The 23,640-nt window shown below is 46.5% G+C and overlaps 1 protein-coding gene and 1 non-coding gene across 2 annotated transcripts in view; one reads left to right on the plus strand and one right to left on the minus strand.

The window, feature by feature from the left end:
• The window catches only part of LOC135378794 (uncharacterized), a 93,675-nt gene that overhangs the window by 10,711 nt on the left and 59,324 nt on the right, over nucleotides 1–23,640 (plus strand). Inside the window, exons 4-9 of the mRNA XM_064611887.1 lie at nucleotides 2,953–2,994; nucleotides 5,078–5,119; nucleotides 9,380–9,433; nucleotides 16,908–16,920; nucleotides 20,215–20,300; nucleotides 20,468–20,566. Of these exons, the coding sequence (XP_064467957.1) occupies nucleotides 2,953–2,994; nucleotides 5,078–5,119; nucleotides 9,380–9,433; nucleotides 16,908–16,920; nucleotides 20,215–20,300; nucleotides 20,468–20,566 (336 nt within the window). The remainder of the gene's footprint in view (nucleotides 1–2,952; nucleotides 2,995–5,077; nucleotides 5,120–9,379; nucleotides 9,434–16,907; nucleotides 16,921–20,214; nucleotides 20,301–20,467; nucleotides 20,567–23,640) is intronic.
• Nucleotides 13,723–13,795, minus strand: Trnat-ggu (transfer RNA threonine (anticodon GGU)). Its single transcript has one exon. It is a non-coding gene; the product is annotated as a tRNA-Thr (tRNA).

Here is a 23,640-nt window from a genome sequence, read left to right on the forward strand (position 1 = left end):
TGAAGTGCTGGGAACAAACGACCTAGTGTAAGGCTGGCACTAGCTTGCACAGCGCGTTCCCTTTCGCTCACCTTCACGTGATATTGCGTTGATCCACGCATAACAAACTGTCTGGTTTTACGGTAGTTCGTGGTACGATAAGCCTGAACTTGTCCTTTCTGTTGACGGGCAGCAAACAGTTTTTCGGCATATTCTGCATCGTCCTCAACGAGGATCACTGCTGCCACACTTCAGTTCTGTCGTACTCTGTCTTAACCGAAAGACATAAGCAGGCTCCCCGAACCTCAAAATAAAATACCGAATGCGTGCAGCACGTGATGAAAACTAGCTGATACGCGCTTCCTCCCCGTCCGCCCGTCCCCGTTGTGCGGCGCCCCCGCGGCGGGATCCCGAAACGCAACAATGACAGCTCTCCTATTGTTTCCCTGAAACGGCGGCAGGCCGGAGCAAAGCGATGCACGCAAGTGGGCGTGCCTAAATCTTACCTCTTTAATCTGTTTTTCCGCTTGTGTGACGCGAACATGAAGCTCATTTTCATTGGACGCCCCTACTGGAGATTGTATTGTTTGTGAGTTAGTCAAGAGCGGCATCGGAGAGCGATCTTCAAAATGGAAGCATGCCATGCGGAGCACTTCACGTAGCCCTTTCTCCCAAAGCTGGGTCCCGAAAGTGCGGATGTGAATTGGAAGGCCATGCGTCCGTCACACAGAGACGCTGGCGGACGAACTTTTTGCTACGCAATGGTGCGGACCAGGCTTTAGGGACAATGACCAGTGCTACACGTTAAATTTTTCAGCTATTCGCTTCGTATTCGAATATCCAAATCGGCTATTGTATTCGCTTCGGTTTCCAAAGCACTATTCGCACGGGTCTGTGCAGAACGTGTAACATTCTACAGGACAGGTGTCAGGAAGGTGTCAGGAAAATATAGGTATCCTATGCTAGACGTCAAACATCTTTTGCTTCATGGATGCACTCAGTTGGAGTAGCTCCCGCGGCATAGTGGTTAGGACGGGCGTCTGCTGCGGGCAAAGGCTGATTAAAGCCACCTTGTCTTAAATCCTGAAAAGAGTATATGGTAAATGGAGCACGATGTCGCAAATGAGACGAAACCTGCACTAAGCACTGCTCGAGCGAACAAACGACATGATATCAGGCGTATCTGAACGGGAGAACTTTCATTCTCGCCGTCGCATTTGCGTCCACTCAAATCAGTTCCATTCCTACGAAACACGTGGCCCTCCCACGCACACGCCCGTCGCTCATTTTGCGATCGAGGAGTGCGTGGCTACAGCCTCGGCTCATTTACATTTCATACAATTTAGCGCTTTATGCAGGGTGTTCACGAAAATCCCCTAGCTGAATCATTCGAAAACTGCGCCACCTTTCGGGGAACTTTATGTTTTCGGTTAGCATAATTGATGCGCCGGCCATGAAGTGGCCGCTCAGTTTGTCATTTGCATGCGCACGGTAATTAAGTAACCATCCTGACTTTTTTTGTTTTACTTCGCCGGGCTTTGGTACCTGTGCCGTAGCAATGGTCACACTGACACTTTGCCAGAGCAGTAGAAAAATAGCTTCGACTTTTATTGGCTCTTTGCTTGCTCGGGGGCAAGATGAGACACGCTGTAGTGACGACCTATCAAATTACTTTTTTCTTTCTTTCTCTTTTTTTATTACTGGAGGCAAAACGTACGGAGAGGGTGGAACATCTCATCAAGTCATAATGGTCACGCGACATACGGTAGCCCGTGGCACACCGTGCCACGATGGGACACGACGAACGATCGTCTCACATCGTCGTACAAATATCCCGTCGTTCGCAGTCCTCGCTTTATTGCAGGGCAGTCATTACACGGGTGATGACTGCTGAGGGACGTGAATGTAGTGCGTAGGAAGAGCCTTGATAACGTCACCGTGAAGTGATCGTCCTTACCAATTCCTACACGGCACCGCCCGGGACTGATAATCTTATTCGTTGATCGGGTGCAGTAGATACATCGATCCAACAGCTGTCTACGTTATACTGTCTACTAACACTTTCTATTGGGCTACAACACGGGGGAAAGAAAAATAAGGAGTGTGTGCGATTGCATTCTGGGCGATTTCTTAAGTTTGGGTGAGGAGAAACAACTTGGACAAACAATTCCCTCTTAGATCGCAGTAGCTCGCAGAGGAGCTTAATCGTGAAGGTTAATCGTAGCTTAATTTAAGCGTAATTGTCCCTCCTAAAAGTTCACAGCGTTGCAGTGACACTGTTACGAAAATTCATGGCGTCATTTGTCCGCCTCTAGCACGTCGTATTTACGCCAGTCTACGCCAGCTACGCTCGTAGCTGAATTGTTCGCCCAAGTTGCTGCGTTGTCTCAAGGCAGATTGGTCGGCTCCTATTCTATATGACATGCTCATGAGCCACTATATGTCCCTATTTCCACTACGTTTTCGTGACTCGGTAAGGAACTGCGGTGCTCCGTCCTTCGTATTCCTTTCTACGCGTGCCAGGATGACAACTTCCTTACGGTAGATGTGACAGGATCTCAGGCGTTGGTGGGAGACGAGACTAAATGTACAAATCAAGGAGAGTACAAGACTTCAACTGGATTACGTTTGATGTACCGGGAGTGCGAGATGTTTCTGCCCCCCCCCCCCTCCCAGTGCGATCACGTTAGTGCGAGAATAATAGTGTTGATGAAATTGCTGTCGTATCACTGCGGTTTCGGCACGTTGCATAGATTGCCAACCATTCCCTTTCCCCATTTCGGTGTTTTGCAGTCTGTCTGTCTGTCCCTCTCGCTCTCTGTGATTTCTATGGTGCACATTATGTGCTCTCCGCGAAGTACATCGCCTACCACGGGAAGTCTTGGGTTATGACATATTGAACACCAGTCGCTTGTTCGTATAGGTATCAGTACCTAATAGACCCTGATTATGTTGTTTTCATTTGCATTTCAGGGTCGCCGGATCCTGAGGCACCGGAGGCGGGAGATCCCTCGAGTACGTGGAAGATGATTTACATCGATTCGAATAATACACCAGCGGCAGCTACAGTTGAGCAAATAGCAAAATAACGATGTGACGAAAAAAGCCAGACGCCCTCTGATATGCAGGCCCGCAAATTGTAAACATGGTGAAGTGCAAAATAGTTGTAGCCAACGTCCTTCGGCACATGTGACGTCAAAATTGTGCACTACAACGGGGACACATATGTGTCTCGGGCGACTAAATACAGATTCGGTTCTATTGGTCCTGAGAAGTGCGGTTTGTTGGAGTGGTTGATCTATTCTTAGACCTCTTTGATTTCGTTACGATTTGTCTAACTTGTCCCCTCAACATATTCTGCTTATAACGAAATATAAATTATCTCGCGAGGCTACATTGTGCTGCATGGGTTTCACATAACGTGTCATAAAATTCTATTAAATATCTACTTGTCTGAACATCATGGAGTCAACTTCTGAGCACTTTTATCAAATTTATTCGCGAGAAATTTAATTTTTCCAATTGAACGCCGAAATTTGGCAGGTTAACCTGGCGTGTTCTTTTCCTTTCTTTTTTTCCCCCAGAGAAACAGAGCACATGCAGAATTTAGCCCATTGTAGCTCAAAATGTGTTCCCTACTAAAATAGGCGGTAATAGCCGGGGAAATAATTGCGAAAACCTTGTTTTGCCGGCACGCAAATCGGCGGCCGCGCTCAGATCTCCCACAGAAACTGGTTGAAGACGCCATGTAGCTGCTCTGTCACTTTTCCGTTTCCAACCCTCTTCTGAAAACGGCAACACGCTTGCAACGCGAAAGAAGAGAGAGAAGGAAGCAAGAAAGGGAGGAGTGACCGTTTTCTTTTCGCCGCAGGTTGCATTATCTTGACGTAGAACTGAGCTTGGCCGCCATTTTGCGCTCTTTGAAAGAAAGGCTTTGCATTTTTTTCGGCTGTTACCTTTGTAGTAGTGAATGTATTTTGTGCCCTTGTGGGGTATCTCTTGCATGCGCTTTCTGTTTCTGTAAAAAGAAAAAGAGAAACACGTGAGATTGACTTGGCAAATTTCAGAGTTCAATTGGGAAAATCCGATTTCTCGCGAATTAAATTTGGCAAAAATGGTCAGTAGTAATGGTAAATCTCACCTGAGAAAGAGAACCGTCGATCCCATCGTGTTGACAAGTTGATTTTTAAGTATAATTTGGTGACACATTAGGTGAAACTGCATAACATGGCATAGATGCAGCCATGCTGATAGACACACTCTGCTTGCTTGAGCCTCTGTGTCTTGTTTATTTTTCTGTATAGTCATGCTTTGAGTTTTTTTTTTTAAGAACGATCAGCGTGTGCAGAGGAGCTCCATAGTGTAGCTTAATTTAAGCGTAATTGTCTCTCCTAAATGTTCACAACGTTGCAACGACACTGTTACGAAATTCATCACATCATTTGTCCACCACTAGTACGTCGTATTTATGCCGGTCTACGCCATCTACGCCATCTACGCTGGTAGTTGAATTGTCCGCCCTCGACATCTCAAGGTAAATTGGTCGGGACCGGAGCGGTGAGTCGGTAACGAACCGTGGTGCTCCCTCCTCCGTATTCCTTCCTGCGTGCGCCACGATGACAACTTCATTACGGGAGAAGACGCGATTAGATTTCAGGCGTTGAGAGGAGACGAGACTAAATGTAGAAATCAAGAAGAATACAGGACTTCAACTGGATTACGTTTGATGTACCGGGAGTGCGAGATGTTTCTGCTCCCCCCCGCCCCCCCCCCCCAGTTCGCTCACATTACTGAAATAATAATAGTGTTGCTGAAATTGCTGTGGTATCTATCACTGCGGTTTCTGCACCTTGAATGCGCACCTTTGGTCACATAACTATTCACGGTCACCGGTATGATATGCGCACAGATGATATGACGTGATATGCGCACGCTGATATGACACAGAATGCGCACCTTAGGTGCGCATTCTGTGCTCTCTGCAATTACCTCGCCTACCACAAGAGGGCCGCGGTTATGGCAGATTAAAGGCCAGTCTCTTGTTCGTATGATCACAGTACCAAATAGACTGATAATGTTGTTTTCATTTGCATTTCAGGGTCGCCAGGTCCTGAGGCACCGCAGGCGGGAAATCCCTCGAGTAAGTGAAATATATTTTGCATCACTTAAATTAATACATCGAGGAAATATCAAAGGTACTGACAGAAAAAAAGAAAAAAATCGTGCAAAGAGCTCCAATATCAATCGATCTATTGCCTGTCGATAACTTAAAGGGAAACTATACGCTACAATTGAGAAAATAGCAAAATTACGACGTGACGAAAAGAGCCAGAAGCGCTTCGATATTCAGACCCGCATATCGTAAATATGGCAAAACAGATGTAGCAAACGTCCTTCGGTAATGTGACATCGAAATTGTACACTACAACGGGGACACATGTGTCTCGAGCGGCTAAAAATTGGTTCTAGGTCCTGAGAAGAGCGGCTTGTTGGATTGGCCGATCTAGTTGGTTGGTGTGACTGATTTTTTTACGATTTGTGAAACGTGCCCCCTCAACAGATTCTGTCTATAACAACAAATAAATTCTCACGCGAGGCTACGTTGTGCACTTTGTGGAACGTATGCTATATGGGTGTGTCACATACCGTGTCATAATATTCGGTTGCATTTCAGGGACGCCAGGTTCTGAGACACCGGAGACGGGGAGTCCCTCGAGTTCGTGGAATACCTTTTGTATCGATTGATGACGATGGCACTCGTCCTTTACATATGCGCCATAGTGGCGACACCATAGGATGCTAAATGGAATATCATGTGTACATAACTTTACATCAACCCTGTATCAAATGGAGAGGGGATATGTAAAACATTTTTGGATGTTTCTATGCGAAGTCATTTATCTCAACTCGGCTCACGATAAAACGCTTAGAGAAAATCTGATAGGCCCATGCTTGACGATAGGGTGTTCGTTAGTGGTGCACCAGCATGCCATGCACAAAGGGCGCTGTGCGTTCATTCTCATATGGACTAAACCCTTACAAGAGTCATCCTTGCATGTCCCTCGGCGTCTTTCGTCAAGATCGACGTCGGAGCACTCGTGGAATCAAATGAAAAACGCCATTTTGAAAAACAGGCATCGGATGTTAGCCATATATCGTGCGGGATGGGTGGCTCTCAATCCGGTGTCTGGGTGAGAGAAGCAAACACTCGAAGGATCGAGGCGTACGGCGATGTCAAGGCAGAAAGCGTCATGGTATCTGCACAGGAAGGTCGGTTACGGGTCATGACGTGTACGGAAAGGTTCGTGCTAGTGTCGAGCAGTAGCTTGTTCCGGACATTACCCGTGAGGCCGAAACGCTCCCAATATGGGTTGGCCGACACTGGCTACCAGGAAAAGCCAGGAAAAGTTCCTGCGTAGGCCGATGGCTGAGGATCTGCTGGTGGAAAACTGGAATGGTGGTATTGTTAGCCGGCGTAAGCTGGAATAAGGGCGGGCGACGCCGGTCAGAAGGTGTAGCAGGGAGGACACTGACTTCTGCGCCTATGTCCGCCAGAAGGCGCAACTTGTTGGCACGATCTGTGACGTAGAAAAGGCGACCTGTGGGGGTAGTCGGGGTGCTGCTCGTCGCCGTCAGTGCTCCCATTGGGAGTTTACCCACCATCCGCAGAGGTGGGTACAGCGCTCGGCCCTGTCTCCGAAACGATGGTGGTACCAGCACCACGGAGTGGATTTGGAATCTCCAGAGCCCGGAGAAGGCGAGCGTCGGCGGACTGGGAATTGCGGCTTCCTGAGCGGCGGTGACGGAGAAGTTGTCATCGACAGTCTGGATGGGCATTGGAAAGGGCGTCAATACTTGCGCTCAGGTGGGAGACGTCGGCAGAAAGAGTGTCCAGACGTGCATGGACGTCGTCTTGCGGTGCACGGGCAAGGCCTTGACGTCGGGGGGCCGCAAGGTATGGGGATGGCTGCGTGACCGTAACGACACCGAGCCCGGCGGCTTCCATAATTTCAGGCTGTTTTGCAAGGTTGGTAAGCGGCAGGCTTGACGCGGCAGCCAGAATCATTTGGACCTGAGATGGAAGGCGCTGCATGAAGATCTCGCGAAGAAACTGTGCGTCAAAAGTTGGGGGCACGGTCCCCGAGCAAAGCTTCGATGGAACGTAGAAGCTTTGATGGGCGGCGGTCGCCCAGCTCTTCGGCGTTAAGCAGCTGCTGCAGCCGTTTTCGCTCAGTTAGCGTGGTGCGATCCAGGATGGCAGTCTTGAGATGGGAGTACTGATCGAGTGGCGGTGTGACCTGAAGAACGTCCGCCACTTCCATCGCAATCTCGGGAAGAAGGGCAGCGATGATATGACGATACATGGTAAGCAGCTGTGAAATGCCAGCCAGCTGAAACTGGGCCTCCGCTTGGATGAACTATATCGACGGGTGCCCGTGCCAGAACGACGGAAGGCGAACAGCGACTGAGCTTACGGCTGCGGTAGGAGGCGGGTCAGGCGGTTGACTTGGAGCCCCGTGGTTGTCATTTGCTACTGCTGGCTGCATGACGCTGCTGCTGTCCGTTAGACGTGTCACCAGTGTTGGAATGAGAGAAGATTCCCAGTTGGGTGACAGCAGTTTATTGCCCGAAGGCTGGACTGGACTGAACGTCCCTGAGGATGAGAAGCTGCAAGCCAGATGTTAAGCTCGCGCTGGATGGCGCTGCTGTCTCGTCGTCGTCTTCGTCCGGTGGCTGGAAGCACCGCTACATATATATATATATATATATATATATATATATCTTGAAAAGTTGGATCGGACGGCTACGTAATTATAGTTGAAATAAATGGGAGACAGAAGACGAAAGTAGGGGAAGTAACAAAAAAGGGGTTTATTAAAACTTAAAAATCATGAAAGTTAGGGAGAATGTCTACGTTACGGCGGAAGCTCCGCCTTCTTCGGGACAAAAGAGCTAAATGTGGCCACGAGGCTGATAAGGGGCTTGAGAATGACGTGATCGGTTGGGGGAAATTCCCGCCACCTGGCGGTTGTCAATTGGGGAAATTCCAGAGCGTTTCTGTGTCAGGTACAGGAGTGGGGTCATCGTCCTTGTGGGTCAGTGGGGACCTTGATCTGGCTGAAACGAGAAAAGGCAACAGGGTCTTATCTAGGTTGTTAGACTTCTTATTGTTGACAGCATGCCAGGGTCCTCGTTAATGGCCGATCGGAATTTGTAAATTAGGTAAGATTCCCGTTGTTCCCGGGAGCGGTCGGAGGTAAAGTTCGACTGGAGAATAAAAACTGAGGCTTCGTTGATTGAATGTTCTGGTTGTTTGAAATGGCGTGAGACTGGGAGATTAGGTTTCTTGGTCAGACAAAAACTTCTTTCCGAATTAGATTCAACAATCACCGATCGGATGTTACCAAGAAACCTAATCTCCCAGTCTCACGCCATTTCAAACAACCAGAACATTCAATCAACGAAGCCTCAGTTTTTATTCTCCAGTCGAACTTTACCTCCGACCGCTCCCGGGAACAACGGGAATCTTACCTAATTTACAAATTCCGATCGGCCATTAACGAGGACCCTGGCATGCTGTCAACAATAAGAAGTCTAACAACCTAGATAAGACCCTGTTGCCTTTTCTCGTTTCAGCCAGATCAAGGTCCCCACTGACCCACAAGGACGATGACCCCACACCTGTACCTGACACAGAAACGCTCTGGAATTTCCCCAATTGACAACCGCCAGGTGGCGGGAATTTCCCCCAACCGATCACGTCATTCTCAAGCCCCTTATCAGCCTCGTGGCCACATTTAGCTCTTTTGTCCCGAAGAAGGCGGAGCTTCCGCCGTAACGTAGACATTCTCCCTAACTTTCATGATTTTTAAGTTTTAATAAACCCCTTTTTTGTTACTTCCCCTACTTTCGTCTTCTGTCTCCCATTTATTTCAACTATATATATATATATATACAAAAGAGCTAAAGGTTAGCTCATTTGTCCCGAAGAAGGCGGAGCTTCCGCCGTAACGTAGACATTCTCCCTAACTTTCATGATTTTTAAGTTTTAATAAACCCTTTTTTTGTTACTTCCCCTACTTTTGTCTTCTGTCTCCCATTTATTTCAACTATATATATATATATATATATATTGAAAAAATCTGATCGCATTTAGCTGGAACACCCGATATATGTTTCTGCTGGGATTGCACAACTTAAATGCTTACAGCGAATCACACAAGCGTCGCAAAAGCGCAACAAGTCTTAGAGTGCTGCACGCGTTGCTGTACCACATACCATGACACAAGTTGGGTATGGCCCTAGAACAGGTCACGTAGATCCCAACACCTTCAAACACCCAGTCAATCATCCTGTTCACCAAAGGCTGTTAGTAATTTACTTGCATTTCTTATCGCAGATGATGCTGGCCCTCCTGCTGAAGTTGTTGCTCCAGTGATTGCTCCTGAGCCACGTAAGTGGTAACCGTGTGTGTGTGGTAATCGTTGCTTCCTCAGTCAACGAGACTAGGAAATACCATTTCACCCAAGGGCATGCCTATACTGCAGAGGTGGGGCGTAATTCACTACAGAGTAATCCATTACATTTGAGTAACGAGTAGTGCTAATATATGGCAATTTGGGAGCGAGGAATGAGCAGTGGTAACCCAAGCGAAAATCTGGGCTAGTCCCAGAACGGTTAAGGTTGAATTTGGACTGGTTCCAGTTGAACATTGGATGGTCCCAACAGGATTCTCAAGTGGGGTGGTTGGTTCCTATTTGGCGACATCACGGGTCTGGTCTCAGATATGGTTTCAGAAGTTCCAGCTTGAACCTTACAGGCACCATTGTGTTCCCAGAACGGTCAATTAACAAGCTTGAAATTTCAGGCTAAGCCGCTTCCCGTCTTCCCCTTTGAGATTTCATTTTGTCCACTCTTGCCATATACCACTCTGGTTTTGTTTGATCTATAACTCTGATCTATTTTAGCACATGCATGATCTCCTATTCTTTTTTATCCACGTGCGCGTCTGCGATAGAGCATACGCTGTAACTTCAATTCATGCACATATTCTAAATCCATCCATATACTGAAGTGCCAACAAAATGGCAAATGTCAAACAATACATCTCAACAACGACAAAAAATAAGCTAAGTAATTAGAAGAAAACGAAAAAAACGAAGAAAAGCTTATTGCACAGGCTGATGCAATGCAGATGCGTTAACATTAACCATGGAGGCAGTCGCCTGCACTAAAGCGAAACGCACCACTCCGAGAACATTGTCGCCACTGGCCCAGTTGCTCTAAATATCTCTAATTCGCTGAGTAATATATGTGTAAATATTTGGATGCCCATTGGTCTCCGAAAACTGGCGCCAGTCTTCCTTCGCGCTGATTGGGCGAGAGTCATTTGATTGAGGGGCGAGAATCCGGATGGCCGGTCGAACGGAAAATAAAAAAAGCGACGGAGGAGGCATGTCCATTCACGCGTGTTCTCTCTGACTACAACCGTTGTGCTCGCAGACGCTAGCGGGTACTTTCGAAGGTTAGGAATGCTTCAGATATAGATTGTGGCGAACAGCTAATGTGAAAACGGCACATCCAGCTGGTCATCACAAGAGCGGAAAGACGAACGTGATAGGGAATCCCTGCACCTCCAAAGCACGCAGAAGTCATTCGTGAGGAAGTCTGCACTGCTTCCAATGTCCCGCAGCTGAACGGTAACACAAGTTTGGTTACTGTTTGTTACCGAAGGAAGTAATGCAGGTTTACCGTGTGAAGTGTATTACGCACAGCATTTACGAGTCACCCTGTACGTTAGAAGAGTTTCGTACTGCAGTGCGTTGGCCGTAACTTGTGCGGTTCGGATATGCCGCAAATCAAATTATATGTGTGGTTATGCTAGATGCCCCTGATGCACGTCGCAACTGTTCATTCTACGAACGTTTGTAACACGTGTGCTTTGGCGTTCGAATAGGAAATTAACATCGAATTGCCTATTAGTAACAGTGATTTTCGTTGAGAATTACGCATCATTAATACATTGTTTTTATTTTATTTTAGGACGCACACAAGCCGGAAAACACACCTGGCGCAGCTGTTTTCCAATACTGTACACCGGTATACTGGGTGTACGAACTGCGATTGACTTTTGAACTGCTCTTCGGTGTCGAAGCACCTCAAGCTCCAGTGAAACCTGTTACAAGAAGTGAAAGGATACGTACTGTAACTTTTTTAAAAACACTTCGCGAGGACAAATAAACTTGCTTCATCTTCCGCCATCGCTTTTTGTTCCTCTGCTTTGGGACAACACGCACGTTACGCTACAGCAAGCGCGGAAGAAAAGCTGACGAGGCTGGAGGATATATATATATATGGAATATACTTGGAATGCTAAAAGGGTTGTCTTGACAACCCTTTTAGCATTCCAAGTATCTTAAATGTAAATAAATTATCCCTTTTTTCTTACTTCCCGTACCTTCGTAGTCTGTATTTCAATTTTCATTTCAGCTAGATATATTCGCGGTCGTCCGAACCCCATTCACCAAGTATACCAAGAGCATGCAATGGAGCATTCGCTCATTTTTATATTTGTATCTGTACTTTCTGGCTTTGCACTGCGGCCTCCAGAGGTGTTGCTAACACCCTGGAACATTGATGTCTTGCAAAGACACAGTGTCTTTGCCGACCCAAGAGCGTGTCACATCCGTACGCTGTGCCGATGAGAGCCAAAAAGCTCGAAACGGCCGTCCACAGCTGGGATTGTGGCACGCTTGAATTGTAAACATATGCCTCACGTGCAGCCATGGGGCATTCGCTCATTTATATATATATATATATATATATATATATATATATATGTAATCAATTGCAATAGAGCATGTGCTGAAGTGCACTGGTTAGGAGGGCAATTAGCAAACTCCTAAGACAATGTCTTAATTTTCAATAATTAACCTTCGAATTATAAAAGTTACGAAGTTTTCAAATGAGAACATGTGGTCCCTTCGGTCACCTGATACCGGAACCGTTTTCACAACAAAAATCCGTTCTATAGATCGTCGGCAAAAAGTTTGTGAAGGAACACCATTTTTCCTTTTTTTTTCATTGCGCATCTTCGGAGGCACGTCTTTCCTTCACCCCCAATGTGAGAGTTTGAAAGAGCACACTATCGCCTCTTGCGTCCTGGAGAAAGATTATAAGAAAACAGAAAATGCAACCCAAGATAAGGGCAGTTCCGATTGTGTCACCACATACGTTTGGTTTTGTTTTGTTTCCGCAAGTTAGAGCTCATCTTCGACGCATGAGGCGGCACAGTGCTCCTTCACCCTCTCACATTGGGGATGAAGGAAAGACGCGTCTAAGAAGATGCGCAATGAACAAAATAAAGAAAAATTGTGTTCCTTCAGGATTTCTTGCGGACGATCTATCGAATGAATTTTTGTTCTGAAAACGTTTCCGGGTGACTGGATGCACCAAATGTTCTCATTGGGACAACTTCGTAGCTTTTATAATTAAAAAGTGAATTATTGAAAGTCAATTAAGACATTGCCTTAGGAGTTTGCTAATCCCTCTTAAAGTAGCACAGAAGTCATTTTTAACATCCAGTTTTCTTCCTATGAAACTGTTAAGTAGGCCAGTAAGATGCACCATGCGAAGTAATTTACACCACAGAGTCACAATTATCGCAGAAATTGTATTTAAAATACGCCGCAAAAAGCGACCGTGCGCAACGGTGGTGTAGAGCAGTACCAGTCTGTGATCTGCCTGGAACCTCGCGCTGACGCTATAAGGAGAGCGCTCGCTGATTTGCCTAGAGAAATGTTGTCTGCTACTCCGCTGTCGTCTGCTACTCGGCTGTTCGGGGTTCTGATAAAGCCTTTCTCCTTGCTCGGTAATGCTTCGGCCGCTCCTTCTATCCCCAATTCTCCGGGAGAACTGGCAAAACAGGTTTACGGCGGCAAAGGGACAAGGCGCTGACCCCCACTGACCGGCGAACCAGAACGAGTTCTGCTTACACCGTCATCGGTGACGTGGCGTTATACCTCCTCATACTCGTTATAGCTAGAGTGGCGAGTTAAGGGTGAACGCGCGGAGCTATGTTTATGTGAGTTTTTTTCTGGGAACCAAATTGCACACATCAAAACATTTCGCGCTATTCGGTGTAATGACACACACACTTTCATCAGATGTCTTAATCTGAAAATTTTTTGGAAGGCCGTCTGTACTCCTTTAAGGAGTGCCCTTCAGCATATGCTATATTGCGATGGATTTCATCTCGGAAAAAGCGATCTATATATATTTAGTAAGCTGGTACACCCTGTATGTGTAAATATTGGGATGCTCATTGGTCGACGAGAACGATGTCAGTCTTACATCGCGCTGATTGGGCGAAAGTCACTTGATTGAGGAGCGATGAGCCGAACGGCCAACAGAGGAGAAGGACGAAACGAAAAGTGAAACGAACGTGATCTCTCGGACTCTAGCGGATAGTTTCGATCGTTTTTCAATCACCTTTTGAGTTGAACATCTTAACACTGGAAATACGAACATGGCAGGGAATGCCTGCACTTCCAAAAGCACTCCTCCTTCCGATGTCCCGCAGGTGCACGGTAAGACAAGTTTGGATAGGTTTTGTTGAAGGAAGTAATGCAGAGAGAGAAACGGATGTTCTGAGGCTGGAACAACATAGAAGGGACAGATACAAACAAAATCTCAAATTGCCTAAAAAATCAACGATGAAAGATGAAAGTCACTGAAAAGGTCAGCCAGCTGTAGGGATCGAACCCACATCTTCTGGATTACCGGTCCAGGGCTCTACCAATTGAGCTAAGCTGACACGCCTCTCCAGCGACTTTCGGGGTGCGTCATCTGAAGGGACGACATACCAGCCACTCACTCTCACTCTTAGATTTTTTGCTCACTCATACACACATTTATACGACGGAAATCGACGCAAGCGGCACCTGTTGAACAAGAGAGAAACTGATGTTCTGAGGCTGGAACAACATAGAAGGGACAGATACAAACAAAGCCCCAAATTGCCTAAGAAATCAACGATGAAAGATGAAAGTCACTGAAAAGGTTAGCCAGCTGTAGGGATCGAACCCACATCTTCTGGATTACCGGTCCAGGGCTCTACCAATTGAGCTAAGCTAACACGCCTCTCCAGCGACTTCCGGGGTGCGTCATCTGAAGGGACAACATACCAGCCACTCTACAAAGCCAGCTACAAAGCAATGCAGGTTTATCGTGTGAAGTGCATTACAACATTTACTCACTCTGGAACGTTAGAGGCGTTTCATAGTGCGGTGCTGTGCCGTAACCTAGACATTTCGGATATGCCGCTTATCAATTTATGTGGGTTGAGTATACTAGTTGTCCCTGACGTCCAAGCTATTCAATCACTGTGTACGAATATTAATCTACAAGCGTTTGAGACACGTGTGCTTTTTTGCTGAAACAGTAAATCAGCATGGATTCCATATTCTTAAATAGTACTGTAATTTTCGTCCAGAGTTATGCTTGATCAATAAAGTTTTCTTATTCCCTTTTTTAGTGCTTTCCTTGTAATCTACGATAACGAGACACCTGACTTTGAACCGCTTTTCAGTGTTGCAACACCTAAGGTGTACGCATTTATACTGTGACTTTTTCGAAACAATTCATGAAGATAAATACACTTCCTGATAACTGCCATGGCTTTTTGCTCCTCTACTTTGGCGCAACACGTACGTTACTTAGCAAGCGCGGAAGGAAGGCTGGAGAAGCTGTGGGGGGGGGGGGGGGGGGAGCGAGAGCAGAGCCGCAGAGCAGACGACAAACGCCAAGAGAGAAGGGGGATGTGGTTAGGAATGGAAGTCGGTCTGCGCATGCGCAGTCCAGCCAAGATTTTTCCCGCGATCGCCACTCCTGAGTGCTTCTGGAGATCACATGGTATGGGTGACCGCCATTTTCCAAGAACCACTGCATATATGAGAAGTTCCGGCGGCTGAAGACGCCACGGCGGCTACAAATTTAAATGACGAAACACGAGAGCCGAGAGGGCTAGGGTGCCTGTTGTAACTTGGACCCGTCGCTGCAAGTTGGTCTTGTCTTCGGTTGCCGTGGCAGGGATCGTGTATCTCAGTATTTGCGTGTGTTTTAGGGCGCTTTCAAAGGCAATGCGATGACAATCGTTCCTGTGAAAACACATTGTCGATTTCCGGGAAGAGTTTTCACGCTAAGAAGACGTACATGCCGTACAGGGAACAAACGGACGGTGAAACGCCCATCGGAGTGCACGTAGTGCCTGTTCTGATGTTCGCAGGTATGAGTGATGGCCGTGAAGTTTTGATTACTATTAATTAGATGGTTCATTTTAGGAACTTAGGAGGAAGTTGAAGGGAAACAGGATAAGACGGGACAAGGATAAGAACAGGATACGCTTACGGAACACCGGGGTGTCGCATTTCTTCATTGGAGCGACGCCCTAGAAGCAAACAGCAGTTGCCCGGTCACCCGTTTCTTATTCGATCTCTTCCTCTCAGGTAGCAGGAGGCCGCTGCGATGGAGAAATACGCCTGTGACATGTTCTATAAAATTCCGGCCCAAGCTATACATTCAAATAACGATGTATTGATTATTTTTTACTGCTCAGTGTATGCTTTTAGCGGAATAAACAGTGTTTACTTGCGCAATATGTGCATTTCTACGCCTCATTTTCGGTCATGCATTCAATGGCCCCAGCTGCTATGTGGCCGGACCCCGGACCACTAAGCAGAGGGGACCACTGGATTAATTCCAGTGGTTCCACTTCAAGTGGGACTATCGTGAAACTGGCCCTTTGAACTGGCCCCAGTCAGTAAATGGTCCCACATTCAAAGTGGTACCTGTCCAATGAACCACTCCACTCCAGATTTTTGCCTGGGAATGCACTATATTTTGGCCTGCTAATGCATCATGGCATTATTCAATACTATGACTGAAGTTCCGGCGCTCTCTAAGCCGAATTGTTAAAACTTGTGTCCTGTCGACGCATGGAAAACCCCTGGTTTTTCCAACCTTGTCCTTAACAATGACGAGGAGAATAGCGAAGCAAAGGGGGGGGGGGGGGGTATTCTCCAATAGGCGAAAACGTGTCCAGGTGGTGTCATAACCCTTTTTCTCCTCTAACACTTTTCTGACCTATTACAACCCCAATCATCACTATCGTTTAACGCTTCTCGGTCAAAGAACACAGTGAACTCACACACACAAAATAGCCTCTGCATTTGTAACAACTGATAAGTAACTAAGTGATTGGCTGTTTTTGTCTGGTACTGAGCACCAACTATCTCTGAGCAGCAATAAATCTGTATGCATATATGCACATGTTCACTTGCCCCCACTTCACGAATATTCAGGTTGCTGACACGTTTAATACAGGGCCTCATTGGACACTTCTGGGATAATGTAATGCCAGAATAATGACATTACTCGATGAAAGTAATTGCATTAGTAATACAATTCTAACCACAAAAAGCCAATGAGTAACTAACGCATTAGTTACGGAACAGTAATCAGTAATAGTAATGCTTTGCCACCTCTGATGCCTAGTAATCGGCAATGTGCAGTGCTGGACAAAACTTTACGGAACACGTTTCGGCGCCTTCGTTCCTCAGAGGGACGCGCTAGCAGAGAATGGAACCGCAAATACTGTGCCTAGGTAACCCACTCACCTGTTGGTAAGTTGCTACGGCACCATTCGCTGCTTGCGTGTCAATCTCAGGAAGGTATACGCCGGAGCATGTTCCGTAAACTTTTGTTCAGTACTCAACGATCTACCACTGTACGATATTGCCCGACCTGGTGGCAAAAGACACAGGCCGGGTATTTCTTAAGATAAACTAACAGATCGATGAACATATCTAACGTTTATTCCGTTCATTGTTATTACTTGTCCATTTAATAAGGTCAACCCTCGCTTTCAGCGACACTAATGAAGTAAGTACTGAATACCTTCGTATCTCTCAGGTGGCGTTCCGCGCCGTTCATATTTTGGTTATCTCTCCATCTGTCTACGTCTGTACGCCGCTCATAGCCACAGTTGCTTCGCGGCGCTAACTAGTTACTAGTTAATAATAAATATTTTGGTTCACTTAACTAGCATCAAATTCAGACACATTGAAGGCAACGGTGCAGGTAAGAGAAATATCGCGAAACTCTCATTTTATTGAACAACACGCCGAATATTTTGAGGTAGATCGACAAGTTCGAGGAACGTCGTTAAAGGGCCACCGTAATCTGCTGACGAAGCCATACGGCGCCCTCTCACCTTTATCATGGAGGCATTTACTCAATCTACATTGACGTGAGGGTCTGGAGCAATACTGATGTACAGGCACTTGATGGCGACAACTATTAGCATCAGTGGCCTCCATCACCCAGCTGTTCCAGCTGACCAGCTGCACGATAAGGTGTGTCGAGGTCTCAGGGTGGATATGGTCTACGCCTACGCTGGAGTGCGGCACAGTTCCGGTCAGCGGACAGTACTATGCCGGAAGGCCGTAAATTAAACCGGCAATCAGAGGACCCGTGAGCCACTCCAATGCTCGCATTAAATAGGAACAACAATGGGTTTGAACTCAAAGGCCGACGAGCAGGGTTCTGTTATTTCTTACACGTCGCACACACACAGATAATGTTGAAATTGTCTGTGAATTGATGTCTTACTGCACGCGGTTACAACATACCGCAAGTTCACATCTTCTGCGATGCTGTCCCAATGTGCTACGTCGACGTGGCTTATTTTAGAGTACTGCACCAAGAAGGATTACTAGCACCCAGAATTATTTTCTCAAAGTCGCCAGTAGCACACCTCAAGCAATTGAATCTTCCCCCTGTTCGAACTCATGGGAGCAGTAATGGGGTCTAGAATGTTAGGTTAGTTGAGTGGGGCTTGAATTGTAGTGCTACTTATGGCCGGACACTAAGTGCTTTATAGCGGGTTCGAAAACCTTCTATACGCAGTTTGCGATCAATTAAATGGAATAAGTTCAACATGCAACACCAAAAGGAAGTTTTCGGGATGGCGGTAAGAACCCTGCAGGACAGACCATTTGGTGGCACGGACCGATCGGGTGAACGATTCGCAAACCTCGCCAAACGCCCATGGGACACCAAAACGGATAAAGAGATAAAAGTGTAGGCCTGCGCTCTCCATGTTCGAGTTGAGACTTGGTCAGCGTAACAAGTTGGACGTTCCGTTCCTTCCACAACGCAAGCAAATCTGCTGGCGGAACGTCCGGGTCCGCTCAAGAACTAGGAAATGTTTGTAATTCGATAGGTGAAGAGGCACAGTCAAACTGGACAGCGTTGGAAAATAGCATGGAAGTAGAAGAAGTACTATGGAAGTAGTAAGCGGGGGCGACAAAGTGCGCGTTTGTACCATAAAACTGCCATTGGGCAACGTACCATGGTGCCCGGTACAGTCGCTCTAGCTCTTGAAGAGGAGGTACTCATTCCGGAGGGGAGGATATCGCAAAATTGCATGTCCAAATGAAAAATGTGAGGATGGATGCAGAAGCCCACGCATACTTTTTTTCTTTTTTGTACGTTCAATGGTCTTTAGATGCGTGTAATAATCAGACAGGTATGCACGGCGTTGCAATACGGAGCAGCTCTGACTCATTCCTCAACTGCGCAGCTCTTTAGGTGGCACCTTTTCACAACAAAGGCTGCGGCGTCTAGATGATGAATTTGATAACAGAAGCTATCAGGAGTAGCGAAATGATTCAGAAAAGGTCAGTGCACTCAAACTGACCCACGATCTAATCCATATAGATAACCATGGTATACAGATGATGCATATGGTAACCCATACGGATGGAACACAGCGTTTTTTCTCATTTGGTAAATATTGAGTACTCTGAAGTACCCTTAGAACGGATAACCCTAAAGAACTTCGTAGGACGACCTCATTGAAGATTATAGGTTAAAGGACATGTTCAACGTTTCATAGCCACATTTCTCACCAATCCGATTCTTTCACCTTCGATTGGGTTGACGTGTTCACGACATCAACCCAATTTTCAAGAACACCGGTCAACAGAACAGCGCCTGATGCTCAGCTCCTTTTACGCAGGTGAATCTACTGTGTTTGCGCCATTAACATCAACTCTGATAAGGCTACTAAATAGTGGTACAACTCACATTTGAATGTGCACTTCAGGAGCCACTAAGTTGCTTACGAATAAGTATTATTACTTGGGAATCAGATGAGCATGTAGCGTAAACAGGTACGAACTGTGCACCGTACGAAGAGAGGACACAGCAAATGCTGCTGACGAAGAAGTGTTTATTTCAAATGAGCCGGGATGCAAGGTCGCGAGGACTTGTACGTCCCGTATGTAGTGTCCCTTCGCATGACTGTCCTCAAGCCCGTAGCTTCACCGCGCGCTTCACTAAACCATCATTCTCATCCTGCCCTTCCGTCTAGCAGGTCATTCCTTCTGTCTGTTGGCCTTGCGCCACGCCGCAAACGCAATAGACACATTGGAGAGCGAGAATGTTGGAGAGCGAGTCACCGCACAGTGATTGATGCAGTGGCACAGGATGTTCAGCTGGAATCAGGCGTGGCACGCATGACAGCCATTGCACGCGAGTGCTAAGACCGCACTTGGTACATTCAAACATCCCTTTGGGCTTGTTGGTGACAGACTTTCATGACGTAAAAGCGCTAAAAACAGGATGAACACCAGACACACGCAACAGCGAGCGCTCACTTTCAACAACTTTACTGACACGCCACAAGGAAGGTGCTTAGACTCATTGCAACAGGAACTCCCTTTCCCCTTTGTTGACGTTTGTAGGTAACGCCAACAATTATTGTCTTCTTTGACGATAAGAAGTAAGTCAAGAAATTGTAGTTTTCTTTCAAGTAAATATTCAGTTGTGAATTCCAGCACTGGAACTGTGTCTTTCAATACAAAGATTGTCACTTCTCTGTTCACTTTATTACACCTCTCAGCTATCACCAAATAATTATCCACGTACCGGAAACTCTTAGTCCATCTATCCGTTTTCTTGTTGCTTCTGTTTCTTTTGCTGTGTTTGTCGTTGTTTGTCTATTGCCAGAGAAGCGTTTCGACAAAGTCGTTTAAGCGAAGCTCTGAAGCTTCCTGGTAGGGTTGAAGTGGGTTTAATGAGGTTGAAAGCTCTCGCTGAAGCTCATGCTGCCCTGCAGATACCAAATCCGACATCTCGAAAGCTGGCTGTTCTTGTTTTGTCTACTTCCAGGAACCGAGTGGTCGTATACGGAACAGTTTTTTTGGCAATCATGTTCACTGTCATCGTCGCGAGATCGATGATGGTCCTCAGACAAGGTAGGATCATTACTATCCTGGTCAACTACTGTGTGCATGTGATATACATATGCAAACGACTCTTGCGCTCTTACGTGCCCCCGTAAACCGTAACCACCCGAAAACAGTTTATTAAGTTTCAATTGCTGGAAGTGTCCTAACGATTTTTTTCTTCCTGCCTCTTACAGGTGATGTCTCCACGGTGAACCCAATATCAGGCAGCACGCGAAAACATGTCCCAGCTAAAACCACGGCGGCGCCACCAACCACCACGTCGACCAGCACAAGTAAGCAAACCTGGATTCAAAGATATAAATAGATGGAGAGGATACTGGCATCGAGCAGGAACCTTTAAATCTGAACATTCATTATTGTGTCGGAGATTCACCACACTCCCCTCTTTTCTTTCGTCGTCGGATCAGGACGAATTTCAATCCCCCGTCTTACTCACTTCTATCATGCTGTCCTCTGACGATACTTCGGCACAAGTTAACTCATACAGATCGCGACGGTCATGGGCTTGTTCGTACAGATTCATTGCGATGTCAAAGCGCAATGGGAGCTCTGTCAACACCACGTAGACAAAGAAAGCCTGCGCACTGTCCCCTCTCCCTCCTTCGCTACGTGGACATATATACGAAGGCAGAAAAAATAGGCGATGTCAAGTTGCCGGTGGTGAGAAAATCAAAGAGTGATATTAAACGGTAGGAACAACTTATTTATTTACACATGGTAAACAAGACTTTCGTGCACGAGTCTGCACTTCTTCAGAAGTGCAGACTCGTGCACGAAAGTCTTGTTTACCATGTGTAAATAAATAAGTTGTTCCTACCGTTTAATATCACTCTTGGACATATATAGTCAGAATTCGTCTGCTACTGCCATTCACCGTTCTGCGAATTCAAGAACCCGCAAACGATTGCAGCTCACCTGGAACCTGCACGCCTAAATATTTAGACAAAAAATGAAAGACTCTTTCCAGAAAACCACTGTTGATAAAGTGTGAGACCGTTTTGCGCTTTATTTCCAAGTTCCACGCGGGGACGTTCAATCATAACTCGCAGACGACAGTGGTTCTTCTCCATGGCCACGCCCGCTGAAAGCACCTTCGTGATTGGCTACGGCCGTTGAAAACACGATCCTGGTTGGCTGACTCTTAATTGTTACGTCAAGTCGACCAGAGCGCACTCTTTCTGTAACTAGGTGGTGTTGGCTCTGTGCTGTGGGTTTCTTTTGGTTTTGGGATCGTCCTGCTTTTAGCGATTTTGTCCCGTAATGCAGAGCATGCCCACCGACAAACGTACAGGCGCCTGAGATTGGCTAAGACAGGCATGGCATGGCATGAATTTGAGAGCGTTAAAACACTCGGCAAGGCTGAAGCATGGATAAACACAATATCAAGCGCTTGTATACTCATCGGGTTATCGAAACACTCATCAGAGACACGCTACCGGCCTCGGTGGCTCAGTCGGTAGCGTGTTCGCCTTCTGATCCCGAGACCGCGGGTTCGAACCCGGTCGAGAACCCCAGCAACTTGGTGGCAGGGTACAAGTTGGTTAGACACGCCGTCTTCCACGAGGGACGTTAAATACGGGGTGCCGTGTGATGAGCTTTCATCGCACGTTAAAGAACCCTCAGGTGGACAAAAGCAATCCACAGACCGACCACTGTGGCGTCGCTCATGATCTCAGTTCTCTCGCGACGTAAACACCCAATAATTATTATTATTAGAGACACGCTACCTAGAGCAACTTTACAAGCTTTTAAGGCAGACGCGTCGAATATTCACGTAAAGAAAAGGCAAACTTCTCGTATTCCCAATCTCAATGTACGGGCTACATTATCCGCGCGCGCGTGTAAAGGGTGTTTGTACTGATCTTTTATAGAATTTTGATTAAAAAGCTATGAGAGCAGCACAGATATCGTTCTTGCAGTTGAGTTCAACAGCCAGGCGGACATCCTCTGGAAGACAGTATGTAACTACAAGATGACTAACTACCTGAAATTAATTAATTAACTGGGGAACGCGAGATTTGCGTATCGAAATTCGGCAATGCAATTTTCAATGCACGTGCATATTTCAGGTTTTGTTAAACGAGGAATGGCGATGAACAAGGATTGTATCCCGCTCTGCTATCTCGCTTTTGCTTGAAATACACTAATTAGAGAGTTAATCAAAGGTTTTTCGGTAACGAGTGATCTTGTAGTTGCATACTTCCCTTGAAAGGATGTCCGTCTGGCCGTATAACTCAAATGCAAAAGCAACATCTGTGCAAAGGACAAAAATAAACACCATGTATAGTTTTGTGACTATAGCCAGGGGGATGAACGTGTAGTATATTTCTATTGTTGGGAAAATCTCACGTGACCTCTGACGTCAGGCCAATCATTGGGCCTAGGCAGAGTAGCTTTTTGCTTTGTTTTATTTTGTCTCCCTGGGAGACCTGTGACGCTGGGGATGCTTTCCCTTTCTCATCTGTTCTCTCCCTCTCCCCCTCTTTGGCGGTTCTGGGTGGTTGTGGATTTTCGTTCGCATCGAGTGAAATAAATAAAACGCGGAAGAGTTGGCTGTTTCTGTTACACCAAGGTGGTTTATAATTCGGGATAGATATTTCCAAATCACACATATGCAATCTGCTGTATCTCCGCCAAACACGAACTTGACATGAACATTTTTTCTGAAGTTCGAGTAATGCCGAATCAACTTCGCGTTCACTGTGAGCTGATGTCTCACGTGGAAGATTTCACAGTAGATTGGCTGCACAGGCACACACATTTACAGATCCAGCATGACAGAAAACATGTCCATATCCTTTTGCTGCTTGTGTAGTGTCACATGTCAAGGTTCCGTCAAGATGTCACATGTTCGTCACAAAGGAACTTGTCCAGCTGGTATGGAAAGATGGTGTTCCAACCACTCAAAGTGGCGGATCCATTCTACTGCATCCATGCTTTTCTGAAGCAGATATGAGTTGAGCAGTACCTAGTTGATACCTGAGCAAGAAAGACCAGAAAAGGAATCAGAATTGTGAAAACCAAAAATTCTACCGGTCGAAGTGCCGTGTATATGCCACAGGTGCGGTGCTATGCTACGCTAAGCGGCAGAATGGAATAGGAACTCACTTACGTACCTGTCATCGAGTGGGTAGCGGAAAAACACAGTATTGGTCCTTCTTGAATAGTTGCCGCACCAAGCAAGGAAGCAGACCTGCCTTCCACTTATCTATCACTGAATTGACTGCAGAAGTATCCAAGAGGCTCCGAGTTTTTCAGAGTCGATATCGACGGACACTAAAATCCATCGAAAGCGGTACCGGGGCGTGCGTCCCTGCTGCACCCACCCCATTTCGAAACTTTACGG

The sequence above is a fragment of the Ornithodoros turicata genome, chromosome 1 (genome assembly GCF_037126465.1).
Source record: "Ornithodoros turicata isolate Travis chromosome 1, ASM3712646v1, whole genome shotgun sequence".
Lineage (NCBI taxonomy): Eukaryota > Metazoa > Arthropoda > Arachnida > Ixodida > Argasidae > Ornithodoros > Ornithodoros turicata.